The following is a 12,515-nucleotide window of genomic DNA, read 5'->3' as shown; positions in this document are numbered from 1 at the left end:
CACTAGCCATGTACAGACGCTGAGGACAAACTGTACCCCCAGCTTTGCTTGGGCTTCCCTTGCCTTCTGGCTGGTACACACGAGGTCACCGCAACCCAGAGGGGCGCACAGCCCACAGCAGAGTATGTATCTCGATCTCCTATCCCCTCTCTGCAGGGGCTGCAACATGAGCATCCCTCACTACGTGCAGTGCGCTGAGAACGACCAGAATCTCCCCGTGATGGTAAAAGCCGTTGGAATTATCTCAGAGGAGAATTTTTTTTGCATCTATAAGCGAATCTCCTTGGTGAGCCAGATCAGCCCGTGCGGCTCCCAGTGGGCACTCTGTATCCACTATAGGCACCACTATGCACCCGAGAATGAGTGGAGAAACTTCCAGACCCATTGCAAGGTCGTGGGCCTTGTCACCATTACCGACTGCCTCTTGGCCAAGGCCTTCGAGAAGCTCCACGTGCAGAGGAGCTGTATGGCACCTCGTTAATGACTCTCAGCTCTTTGTCTTTGTGCTGTATGGGGAGGTGGCCGAGCAGACACGCACCTACGTGGCTTTCAATCTACGAGGCCTGCAGGCTGGTGGAGAAGAGGATCGAGGACTTCACTGGGTCACTCTTCATCATTCTGAAGTCCAAGTGGCTGAATAGGGCCCCCAACAAGTCTGGAGACAAGATCCCCCTCCTCTGCACCTTGTTTGAGAAGGAGGACTTCATGGGACTGGACACAGAGAGCAGGTAAGTCTACCTGTAGGACCGGCCACCCTGGCTGTGTGCCGGATTGCTTCCCTACATCCAGGAAGGGATCAGCAAGGAAGAACGCTGTCTTGTAGCCAAGGGTGGAGGAAGGTGCAGCCCGCCAGTTTACAGACATTTCAAAGTGAATCCCCCTTTGTTTCAGAGAGGTCCTTTTAGGGTTAGTGTGGACACTTCCTCCCGCTTTTCAGCCAGGACCACTGGTGGGACCCCTGGAGTTTCTGTCCAATAGAGTAGCCACAGCCACTGATGCTAGGAGCGCTGAGGAGGAGGCTGGTCTGAGCTGACATGTACTGTAGGTCAAATGCACATCAGACGCTGAGGCTTGTCTAGAAAAAGGAATGTATTCTATCTTGTTACTTTCTATATTGATTACATGTCAAAATGATAGTATTTTACATACAGTAGAATAAGTAAGATCAGTTCTTAAAATCATTTTCTAATATTTGTTTTTTTGTTTGTTTGTTTAATTTTTAAATGTGGCAACTGGGAAACTTTCTTTACATGGATCTCATCTCATTTCTGTTGGGCAGCCTGTCCTGGGACAGTCTCATCCCTTTGCTTATAGATGAGATGCTGAATCCCGAGACGCAGAACGAGGCTCTGGTTGAGCTGCAGCTGGAGCCGGTGTCTGCTGCCTCCCAGGCCCAGCACCTGCATGGCTCAGGCCCTCTCTCCCTGCCCGACAGCCACCATGCCAGGTTAGGACATCAGAAACACCGCCAGGGACTTCCGAATGAACTCCTTATGCAGGGAATGTTGTGTCACGGAGTATGGGACAGAGCAGGGAAAGGTTCCTCCTCACTTTGCCCCTGTGATTAGGTCAAAGGCCTCACTTTGCCTCGGAAGTGCAGACGAGCTCTTCTGGGCAGCCTACCCCCTCACCCTCTGCTCTGTTTCCCCATGTGTCTATCTTGCTGTCCCTCGGGCAGTAAAGGTTGAGATGCCTTTGCCGAGAGGTGCTTCCACTTTACTGAGGAGAGTGAGGCAAGTTGTGTACCCCCGGCCTACGGCCTCGGGCTTTGAGTCTGGAGAGCGCTCATGGCGGTCTCAAAGGTGACGGTTGGAGGACCTGGCACGTGCTGCCGGGCCCGCTGTGGAGGCGGTGCTCTGTGATTCTTGAACATACCTAAGATCAGATCCTACTTTCTGGTTGTTGGTCAGTTGGAGGAGAAGATGCCAGAGAATTGATAAAAAGAATGTCCAGTCCAGCCCTGTGAGTGAGAGACACAGGGGACCCGAGTCCCACCAGCGTGTGGTGCCTGGCGAACTCTGGATGAATTTTCAGTTCCTCCCCGGACATGCCTCTGTGGCTTAAGGAAGGGGCAAGGCATGTCGTGTCCATGATCTGTACTTGTCCTCACAGGGCCCTGTGATCTACATGTCCGCACTCCCCTTCTGCTCCTTGGAGATTAGGTGGCAGGTTTAGGAGCCTGGGCACTGCTGAAGGCACAGCTGCCAGCACTGGGCTTCTCCCAGACTGACTCCGTTCACCTCACCTGTCACCTCCTGCTGAGCCCCCAGGCGTTAGTCAAGGTAGGTACATCGGTATAACATAAGCAGGGACCACCTTATCCCCCTGCACATACTGGTGGGTGAGCAGTGGAAGCCTGGAGCCCTGCCCCAGCCCCCTGGACAGTGCTTCCTCTTTTGTCATAAGAGGCACTGGTGACATTTTTGCTCAGCAACTGCTTGGCTCTGAGTCTGTAGACCCACCAGAGAATGCCAGCTTGTTTTTGCATTTTGAAGTCTGCCCTTGGGATTTGGCGGAGTAGCTGGATGTGTGCTTAGCACATAGTGTTTGACACTGTCCCCATTGTTTACCCAGAACGTCGTGTACCAGGCATGGCTCTCGGCATCAAAATAGAGCAGCGCATTAAACCTCCCTCCAGGTGGGTCTGTCTGTTTTGGTACAATAAGCGCCCAGCTAGCATCTGAACGTCAGTGAGTTAACGCGGCCAGTGAGCTCGGGTCAAGCACGTTCTTCTCCAGTCACTTTTACTCCATTGTAGCTTTTACTATTCCACAGTCATTAATTTTTTAAACAATGCTTTGGTGCAGGATCAGAGCCTAATTCTCTCCTGCTACTCTTGGTGGCAGTGAGTAAAACTGTCCAGCCTGAATTGCGACAAAATTTTGTAGCTCAAAAGCTATCTAGATGCATGTAGGTGGAGTTTTGGTTAGGGGAGCTGATCACGTTGGTGTCCCCGGCAGCGCCGCTCCCCACAGTCTCCTGCCTTCCCTGGAGCAGGAGGTTAGTGTGGGTCTCACCATCCCGCGTCCCTGGCCTCACACACTCAACTAAGCTCTTGTACAGGCTGTCAAAGTCATTTTTGTTCTTCTGTGTTTCTAATTTTCGCTTATTCCTCTTTTCCTTTTTCTTTTTTTCCTTTTTCTCTTGTACTGCCCAGTGAGGATGTTGTTGCGTCTGAAAAGGTGAGATGTGCACACCCTGCATTTGAAATAGCCAGATCGCCCTCCGTACTGTCTCCATTGCTTTAAAAAGCAAAAACTTAACAGCTCACTTGATTCATGTATTATCCTAGTCATCTATTTATTTTGTAATTTTTTGGAATATTTGCTTTCTTAGCACATTACCCACTGGTGTTTGATACCTGTTAAAATCCTTGCTTTGAGGAACCTGTTTGGTCCTCCTTATATTTGGTGACAAATGCGCCCTTATTAAATTTGTTTGTTTTCAAGAAGTGAGATGCGAATTGATTTAGGCGGCTGCTGAGGGATTCTTTTCATGGAGTATTTAAATTGGAAAGTCAAAGTCTGCAGCATCTTGCTTGATTCGGGCTTTTACACAAACGTGCTCGGCATGTGGTTCCTGGCTGTCGCTCTGTGACGTGCGTGACGGCGTTTCCAGCCCGGCGGTCACTGGTGAGGAAGTGGCCGGCTCGAGGGTGAGCAGCTGCAGGGGACGCTGTTTGAGGAAGCAGTCACTTTTTTTTTTTTGCATTCAACTTCCCCGTGCCATTTAGTTTACTTTGCCTTCATAAAGGAGCAGTATCGTGTCTAAAATCCATGCCACTCTTTTGTTCCCTTTACGAGGCTGGTTTCTCTGAGTATCAGGAATACATGGCCTTCTCCGAAGAGGCTGGCTCACCTGTATCTGGTGGACAAATGGACCACTAAAGGGGACCGTAGGTTCCACTCTGTTTCAGCCAGTGGGCATTCATAGCCGGGTCTGTGGTTTGCCTCAGCAGCCGTGCTGGCCTCCCTGCACCGGCGTTTATTTTAACCCATGTTGGCAGTAAATAGCTGACTCCGTGTCTGTTGCAGCTGACGTCCACCACTGACGGCCGTGTCGTTAGTTTGTGGTAGTGAGACACCAACACCCCAGTCAGCCATGAAGGAAGATGCTTTGGCCGACCTAGGACGTTGCATTCTCACCCCCACCATGATTCATCTCACCTGGGGGAAGGGTTTGGCCACCACCATCATGCTGACCATGAGGCCTTGTTTCTTCTTTCATGCTCTGGTCCAAATGTCGACTCTGCGTTTTTCACTGACTTGGTCTCGTTTGAGACAGACCAGAATTTCTGAATGAGTCCATCACATTCTGGGTGGGGAACAGAACAGAAGTAATTGTCGCAAGTTGAATGAGTTTAGGCTGTCTGGGTTGGCAAATGCAGGGTGGGATCTGTGATGACTGGGCTGTGCCCTGGACACAGGCCTTTCCTGTGGCTCCTGAGAGCCCAGGGGTCGGAGTGAGAACATCCTTGCTTGGGCTCCTCCATCCTCTTTTGCTCACTGGCAGGTGTGTCTGCTCACTAGGAGCTCCCCAAGACCTCGGGCCCTTCAAAGCTCAGACCACGGACAAACCTTGAGTCCCTTCTCCTGGGCCTCCTTTGTGAGAATCCAGTGCCTTCTGAGGTGACCCGTGCCAGGAGATGCCTCCCCCTCCAGGGAGCACCCTTCAGAGGACTGTGACTCACTGCATACTGCTGTGAGCTTGTGGGGTTCTGGCTGTGGTCCCTGCAGAACCAGACTTGAGATGGGCTTAGCGACGGAAATAACAAGACTGATTCCAGGGCAGGGCCGGGGGGATGGAACAGGGGAAATTTAATGTGACCTCAAACACCTAGATGTGTGCTGGGGCTGTTACTAAAATGGGAAGCCTGGGAGGTACCTGCCAGGAATCGAATTCCAGAGTAAATGGTGGACATGAGGCATTTTTTAGATGCCATTTGTCTTCCAAGTTAGGACTTCAAAGAGGCACTCGGGTCTATGAGCCTGGGGATAAGGTGAAGGTGAAGGAATAGAGATACACGTTGGGATTCGTCCTTCTTAGCTGGTGTTCACAGCCTTACATGTGGGTTAGCACTTCTCCAGAGGTGCAGATTGAGGGTGAGGGAGGGCAGGGCTGTGCCTGGTTTCGAGGAAAGCCCAGACCATGCAGCTTTGGTGTGTCAGTCAGTCAGTGGCGTTTGCCATTTTCAGAGCAATGCCATTTATCCTTAAGGGGCCGGGTGGTGGGCAGGGCCAGCCAGGAAGAAATCTGAAGGGAGGTTCGTGGCCACGTGTGTGTCTTGGGACGTTGCAGAGTCTGCAGGGTCCGGGAGGGTAGACTACTCAGAAGCTGGACTTGGAGTGGGGAGTGGGGAGAAGGTAGTCACACTTACTTTTGAGGGAGGGAGGGAGGCCTAGTGAGTCCCCACCCTACCGGACTCGATTTCCCATGAGCAGAAGGCAATCATACAGGATCGGAGATGAAAAGGGATGGGTGCTGGGAGGGGAGCCAACGTGGAGAATGGTGCTTGGACTGTTCTAGAATAGTCTCCCTGTATAATAGAGTTAAAACAACCCAGACTCTAAAGAATATTGATAGTAACTGGGGAGGAGGCAGTTTTTCTGGCCTCCTAAGGGTAAGTCATGTATCCGGGGATACACAGAAGAATCGGGCAGTCTCTTGCGGGGGCTTGATCCTTACCAGAGGCAACAAGTTTAAAGGGAGATAAGGGCAGCGGAGGGAAACTAGCCAGGCCCCGTGTCAGGTACCAGGCGGCCGCCCTACTTTCGTGTTGCATTCACATCCATGCCTCCCAGGTGTGCGGTGGCAGCCCCGTTTTGCAGATTGGGAAGCCTTCTCAGAGGGTTTAAGGAATTGGTCCATTTAGCGGCTAGTAAATGCTGTAGCAGGATTCAAGCAGGGCCTTGTCAGACTTCAAGGGCATGTTCTCTCTACTAAGTCCTGTTGTACCTGGAATGGTGAAGTGAGTCAGTTTCGGAGCCTTTCAGAAAAACTACGATTTAAGTGCCTCAGGAGTGTTTCACAAAGCTCAGCGTTCTTTGATGGTTTGGAAGCACCGCAGTGCTTTACACCCTACAGATGTAAGGTTTTACTCCTTTGACGATGACGTGGTTGCAAATGACGTACAGGGGCAAAACCAGACTTAGCAGCTTCTGAAGGGAAACTCTCCAGTTCTCCCTTGATAGGCTGTCTTCCGCGGGATGTAACTCTGCTGCAGCTTAGGCCTGAGGTTTTCGTATGGAGTGAGGGTTTGATAGCAAATGTTAACGTAAAATGATCAGATGGAGAAAATCGACGTTGGCAATTTATTTTTGGGTTTCATTAGAAAAGATGCATTGTTGGTTAATAGCCCATATAACGTATGAAATTGAGTACAGAACATTGCATTTCTTACTTTCTACTTAGAAATGTGTTCTATTGTAAGGTTGTCTGCTTTGAAAATTCAGCTCAGACACTAGGGCCCCTGTCAGTGTGTTGGTGTGATTGCATTTACACAGTGCATGTAATCTGGGCTTCCTCAGCCCCAAACACTGCAGTGCAGAGTCATGGGCTGTAGCAATCACTTAGTTACACAAATACTTCTGAAACTATATGATTCCAAAGAAAAAAAAAAAACGGAGAGAGAGATTGCCTTTATCAAAGTTCCTTTGGAATTTAACAGCATACTGTTGTTGAGCAGCTCTGGCTTGCTTTATATAAGAATATATACATTTCTTTGCATGTAACTTGGTTCTTGGACTAAAACACCAAGCTCTTGCTTTCCATGAGCCACAAAAATCGTAGCCAAATGACACATGCATGAAACATTTTATTCTTTTTTTCTGAGAAAGGATCCTTAAATTTGGGACTTGGGCTCTGATTTTGCTTTTTGCTCTTCCCACCCCTCTTGTCATCTCACTCCTTTTTCCCACGTGGCCTCCAAGATGTCATGGTCTCAAAGGAGTGGGTGGACAAACACCAGTTGGTTGCCATGCAGTGCTGCTGTAGAAGAAGCCCAGCCAAGAGCTAAAGGGTATTATCAGAGAGGACTTCCTGGAAGAAATGGGCTCTACATTCAGTTCTGAGGACAGACTAAGAGTCAGCCAGGAGAAGGAGTCAAGAAGGTGGCTCATGTGGCAAGTGCAGCCCAGGCAGAGGCCTGGAGGCTTGTGGTTGGGGACTCGTGGAGACTGCCCTCTGTGGTCCAGGGTGGAGGGTGCCCTGCTGGGGAGGACACTGGAAAGGGTCTGGGAGGAGGGCTTTGGAGGAGCTTGGGTTTTACTAAAACTGACACAGGAGACAGTGAAGGCTGTCAGCAGGAAGTGACCCTCAGGAAAGGTACTTCTGGTTTTGCTTCTGATATTCTACAGAAAGAAGGGCCGGGACGGGCGAAAGCATGTATGTCTCTCCCTTTGAGACCCACCCCGTCATTCATTTATTTATAACACGTGCACTTCTGAGTGTCTAGTGTAGAGAGGGTGGACCCACATTAGTAAGCAAAATGCATTAGCTTCTTGGGAGCTTAGCAGTGTCAGAAGTTGACTTAGCCTAGAATGTTCTAGGAACAGAAGAACAAAGTGGGGAGGTTGGAGGGAGGGAAGGCTTCCTTGAGAAACAGTCAAAATGAGCCTGGAGGCAAGTGGGACTTAGGAGCAGGTTAGGGGGCCCCTGAGGTCACTGGGGACCTGGGTACTGAGGTGAGGCTGGGCAAGCAGGGTCAGGGGTGGGGCTAGAACTCTACCAGGGAGCCTCTGAAGGGTTTGAAGTGGGTTGATGTAATCAATTTTGTGCTTGGGGAAGGCTGCCCTGGCTCTGTGTGTGTGTGTGTGTATGTGTAGCGGGGAAGAGGAGGAGGGTGCCACCAACTGGCGGGGTCATTAGAAGACCATTCTCAGGCTGGGAGGCGACCAGTGGGAGAGGTGTGTCTGGGCTGCTTGGGGACGGCAGGGGCAGTGTGTATGCCGGATTTCCTTATGGGGCGGGCTTGTTAGCGGGGCCGCTCTAGCTATACCTTGTGGCTGGAAGAAAACAGATGGAGGCCGCCAGGTGGACTTTCTTCTCTCCTTCCCTGCCTTGTGTGATGATCTTAGCTCAGCCAACATATGGAACAGAAGAGCTAAGTTCCAGGGTAGCCCAGGATTTTGTTGCACTCGTTCGAGTGAGATCAGATAGGACATAAGTTTGTGTTCAGATCTGCATGTTCACTTAGCTAGAAACGTCCCGTGTTTTGGATTTCCATAGGGGTTTTTATTCTTGATAAAAATTGCTTTCTTGGTGAGAGGAAATCTAATACAGCTGTGGTTTTTCTCAAAAAGAAATCATATCTTTTAAGAAATATAATATTCAAAAGAATCGGAATATTTAAAAATGATAAAGTAAGGTTTTGGTGTAGTTTCTTTGGTTTCTGAGTTAATGTGGAGTTAGAGCCTTTGCATTACTTAATAGCACATACTTGTCAGTATTTAAAGAGCTGTTAGTGGGCGCACCAGGCCCCACCTCTCAAAGAATCGCTAAAGTTTTCTCTGAAATAGTGAAGTCATAAAGCTATTATTTGCAGAAGCGAAACAGTTGGTTTATAATCTGCAGCATAGCTCCCTTTATAATATAATAATAGGATCAACATTAAGAAAGTGGAAGATAATTGATTTTCTTTTAAAGCTGAAACATAAACTTTCTTGTGCTAATGTTGCAACTGGAAATTTTGAAAAGAAAAATCCTACTCTAATAACATCTACGTGGAATACATATATGCCTTTCACGTTTGTAAAGTAACTGCGCAGTGGTTTTTGAAGTCAGGACCATTACACCACAGATACTGGCAGTGACGGTTGCTGGTTTTCAATGGAAGAACCTAAATTTGCCTTCTTCGCTTTTTTTATTTTTTGAGGTGAGTGGGTTGAGTAGTGCTTTGTCAGTATGATTTTGGGGCAATTTGGGGGCAGAAGTCATGCACCAGCAGTGAGATATTTCCATGCATTTTACTTTCTGGACATCAACAGGGCACATCTGGGGTTTGTACCTGCAGGCTGGGATGCTGCAGGACTCCCTGATCCATCACCGTTATGTCCTGGAGCTGCTGCGGTCAGTGAATTGTTTTCTGTGTCTTGGAGGTAATGTGGTCTGATGCAGATGATCAGATGTGTACTTAAAGTACTATTACTTGAAATAAGAGAAACCTAGAAAAATGGCTCTAACAATACAGGATAAGGGAGAATTGTCTGAGCTGCTTGCAGTGGGGAGTCTTCTCAGGTGACTCCCTCACAGTGATCCCTTCCAATATCCGCCCCAGCCCTGCACGGTAGACCTGCTGAAGCAAGCAAGCACTTTGCTCAGAAACGCAGTGAATTTCCTTGTGCCTCTATTGGTTGGCTTTTTTTTTTAAAGCACATCTTTCCCTTTGTTTAAGTGCCATCCCTGCCAGTCACCTCTTACACTCATTCTTCTGGACCTGGAACATACATAGCTGCTGAATGGATGAACAGAATGTAGTATCTCCATGTAGTGGAACATTATTCAGACGTAAGAGTGAATTAAAAAAAATAATAAAAGCGAAGATGAAAAAGGCCTCCTGCTCTGGGAAGTCCACCCTGACTGTTCAACCCGCCCTTTTCCCTTTGAAACATAATCCCTTATACTCCACTCTACTCTTTTTGATAGTACTTACCACCTTCAAATAAACTTTAACGTTTTCAAAAAAAAAAAAAAAAAAAGACAGAGATGCTGATACCACTTCAACATGGACAAGTCTTGATAACAGCATATTAAGTGAAAGGAACCAGACACAAACGGCCACATATTGTTGATTTCAGTGATCTGAAATGCCCAGAAATGGCACGTGCAGAGGCAGAGAGCAGGTGATGGTTGCAAGGGGCTGGGTGGAGTGATGTTAGGGAGTGACTGTTAGTGACAGGTGGTTTCTTCTGGGGTGATGAAGTGTTCTGGAAATAGATGGTGGAGAGGGCTGCACAACCGTGAGTGCGCAGAAGGCAGCTGAGCGCTGTCTCTGGGAGTGCCTGTTGTTGGGGCGGCTTTATTTTGTTCTCATCCTGCAATGTGAAGGGTCATCTTCTGCTGTGGCCGTTCTACTCCTGTGAGTGGTGAGGCTCAGAGACTTTGCAGAGTCATGTTTCTTTTTTCCCCCTTGCTGAGTGTAGGCAAAAAAAGTTTAAGCCTGAGAAAGTGCTCCATCTGCAGATATGTCTTTCGGGCTTGTATGGTGTAAAAATCTTGAGAGCTTTTTAATCTTTGAGGACAGTCTGTGGGGGGAAACAGCCCGTGAAGCCTGGGTGAGACCTTGAAAATCTGTGCTTCCCTCCCTGACACGGGTGGGGATTTCACCCCCGTTCATGCAGTGAAGGTCCCAGACTGGTGAGCGGAGTTAACAGTCGTGAATATTTATGTGTATCCGCTGCTTCATTTTGGATATTAATTTCAAGCTGAGTCAGTTTGTGGTGGCAGCCTCATCCTACATCAGGAATTTAAAGTATCTGCTCTTTGAGGTGAAGACCAGACAGACTTGATTATTTAACAGTCTCGAATTGATATCTCAGATACCTTTGTCAAAAGCAAAACAGCAGAAATACAGACATCCTTTAATAACAATGTGACGTGGAACGGGTTTAGTCTCTATGCCTCAGTGGCCTTATCTGCGGGTGGAGAAGATGATAAAAGTGCTTCCCTCAGATGGTGAGGGGGGAGTGAGAAGCACAATGGAGGCCTAACACGAGATGCCCATGAATGACCGAATTTAGTGCTCTCAGCCTGGTGAGGCCTCAGGGGCAGAGATGTCAGAACAGAGCAGTCCTACCCGGAGCTCGATCCACGTTGGCACCTGTTATGATCAGTATCACCACTGTGGATTATCAGGTAGTTTTAAGACTTGGTAATATGAATTCATGAATAATGTTAGAAGACTAGACATCTCAGATCCAGTTTACATAGTTCTTAAGATTTCCTCTGAGAAATGGATGGTTTCTTCCTCATCTTAAATCTGAGATGAGTCTCTAAAAAAATCTGTATTCCTCCATCTTTTTGCTTTAATTCTCCATTTCTTAAAAACAAAGTTTTTAAATGGAGTTAATGGGGACTGAACTGAGGGCCTCATTCTTGCTAAGCACATATTCTCCCAAATGAGGTATAATCTCCAACCTGATTTTTTTAAAAATTTACTTTCTTCATATTCAGAGGTCAGAGGCCTCTAATTCTTTATCTGGAGACTTGTCCATGAACCAGTAAATCTATAATTAATGGACAAAGCTTAGTTTATTAAAAAAATCCATAGAATATTCTGCAATCCACCCAAAAGGAAATGCTAACTGACTTAAAATGTTTCTCCTTTATGGGGATTTCTACTTTTTGGTCTAGCTTAATTTATTAACAGCCATCCTCATCATCATAATGACCAAACTCACTCTGAGTAGACACCTACCTAAGGCTAAAATGATTTCCTCATGTTTTCCTTCATAGCAGGTGTTTGAGGGTAGGTATAAGTGTCTCCTTTTTTGCAGCTGAAGGATTGAGAGATGGGCCAGCTTGTCCCAAATCACACGCAGCTGGCGGTGGCTAGCTCGGTGCTGGAATCCAGGCTGCACAGGATGCATTCTCAATTTCTCCTCTAATCAGCCTCCCGTTGAGTGGTTACCCGAACTCCTGTGAGTCCATAAATGACCGATTTTAGCGATCTCAGCCTGATGAGGCATTCAAAGGAGAGACACCAGTGAGAATGTGAGATAGAGTGGCATAAATTAAAATTGTGCATTTCACAAATGTTTTGTTCTCAGGTAATGACTTAAAAAGGTAATTTTTTTTATTTTAGTGCTTTGTAAGCACTAGAAACAAAACCTTTAAAATAATTATTGTGCAAAGGAGAAGTTGGCTTTGAAAGTCGAACCTTTGCTAATGATGTTACTTGTCTTTCTCTAGTGGTACTTATTGACTGAAAAATTTACAAAGACTGAAATGGTTTTATGTAGTCTTAATATGGAAGGAAAGATTGTCAGTGAGTATTGTAAATAAAATCCTTACTCTTTTCTTTCCTGATGATGAATATGTTAGTTGTTTTCATGGCTTAAGTACATTTCGTCTTTTGTGAAATTTGAGTAATATCGTTTACTTTGACTGTGAGAGTTAGACGCCTTGAATACAAAGCACCGTAAAGGTGCTTAATAAAAATGTGCTGTCACAATGACCGATACTTTAGAAGGATCAACTCTGAATACTAAAAAGATTGGCTTGTTTCTGATGCATATTCAATATGTATATATATGATATATGTGAATATGGCTTAAAGCATCAAGGATACAGTTTTTTTTTTTAGTGCAGTATGAAGTTTTAATGAAATCTGTATCATTCTAGTGAGACAGGGACTAGTTAAATTGCCTTAAGCAGACAACTTTGAAGATTATTTACACAGAATGTGTATTGTTACAACTCCGAATTCATGTTGTCGTGTAACCATCCACTCAGACTTTTAAATTCGTGGGATTCTGACCAGAACCATTAAGTTTAGAAAAATCCACATTGATCATTTT

At 46.9% G+C, this 12,515-nt stretch overlaps 1 protein-coding gene across 1 annotated transcript in view; it reads left to right on the top strand.

Annotated features, from left to right (window-relative positions):
• Positions 1-210: 210 nt before the first annotated feature.
• The window catches only part of LOC140694913 (trafficking protein particle complex subunit 9-like), a 79,425-nt gene continuing 67,120 nt past the window's right edge, over positions 211-12,515 (top strand). The window contains exon 1 of the mRNA XM_072957923.1: positions 211-728. Within this exon, the coding sequence (XP_072814024.1) occupies positions 481-728 (248 nt within the window). The 5' untranslated portion in view covers positions 211-480. The remainder of the gene's footprint in view (positions 729-12,515) is intronic.

This window comes from Vicugna pacos, unplaced genomic scaffold (assembly GCF_048564905.1).
Source record: "Vicugna pacos unplaced genomic scaffold, VicPac4 scaffold_111, whole genome shotgun sequence".
Classification (NCBI taxonomy): domain Eukaryota; kingdom Metazoa; phylum Chordata; class Mammalia; order Artiodactyla; family Camelidae; genus Vicugna; species Vicugna pacos.
Note: the sequence above shows the minus strand (reverse complement) of the source record. Positions and strands in the feature narration are given on the sequence as shown.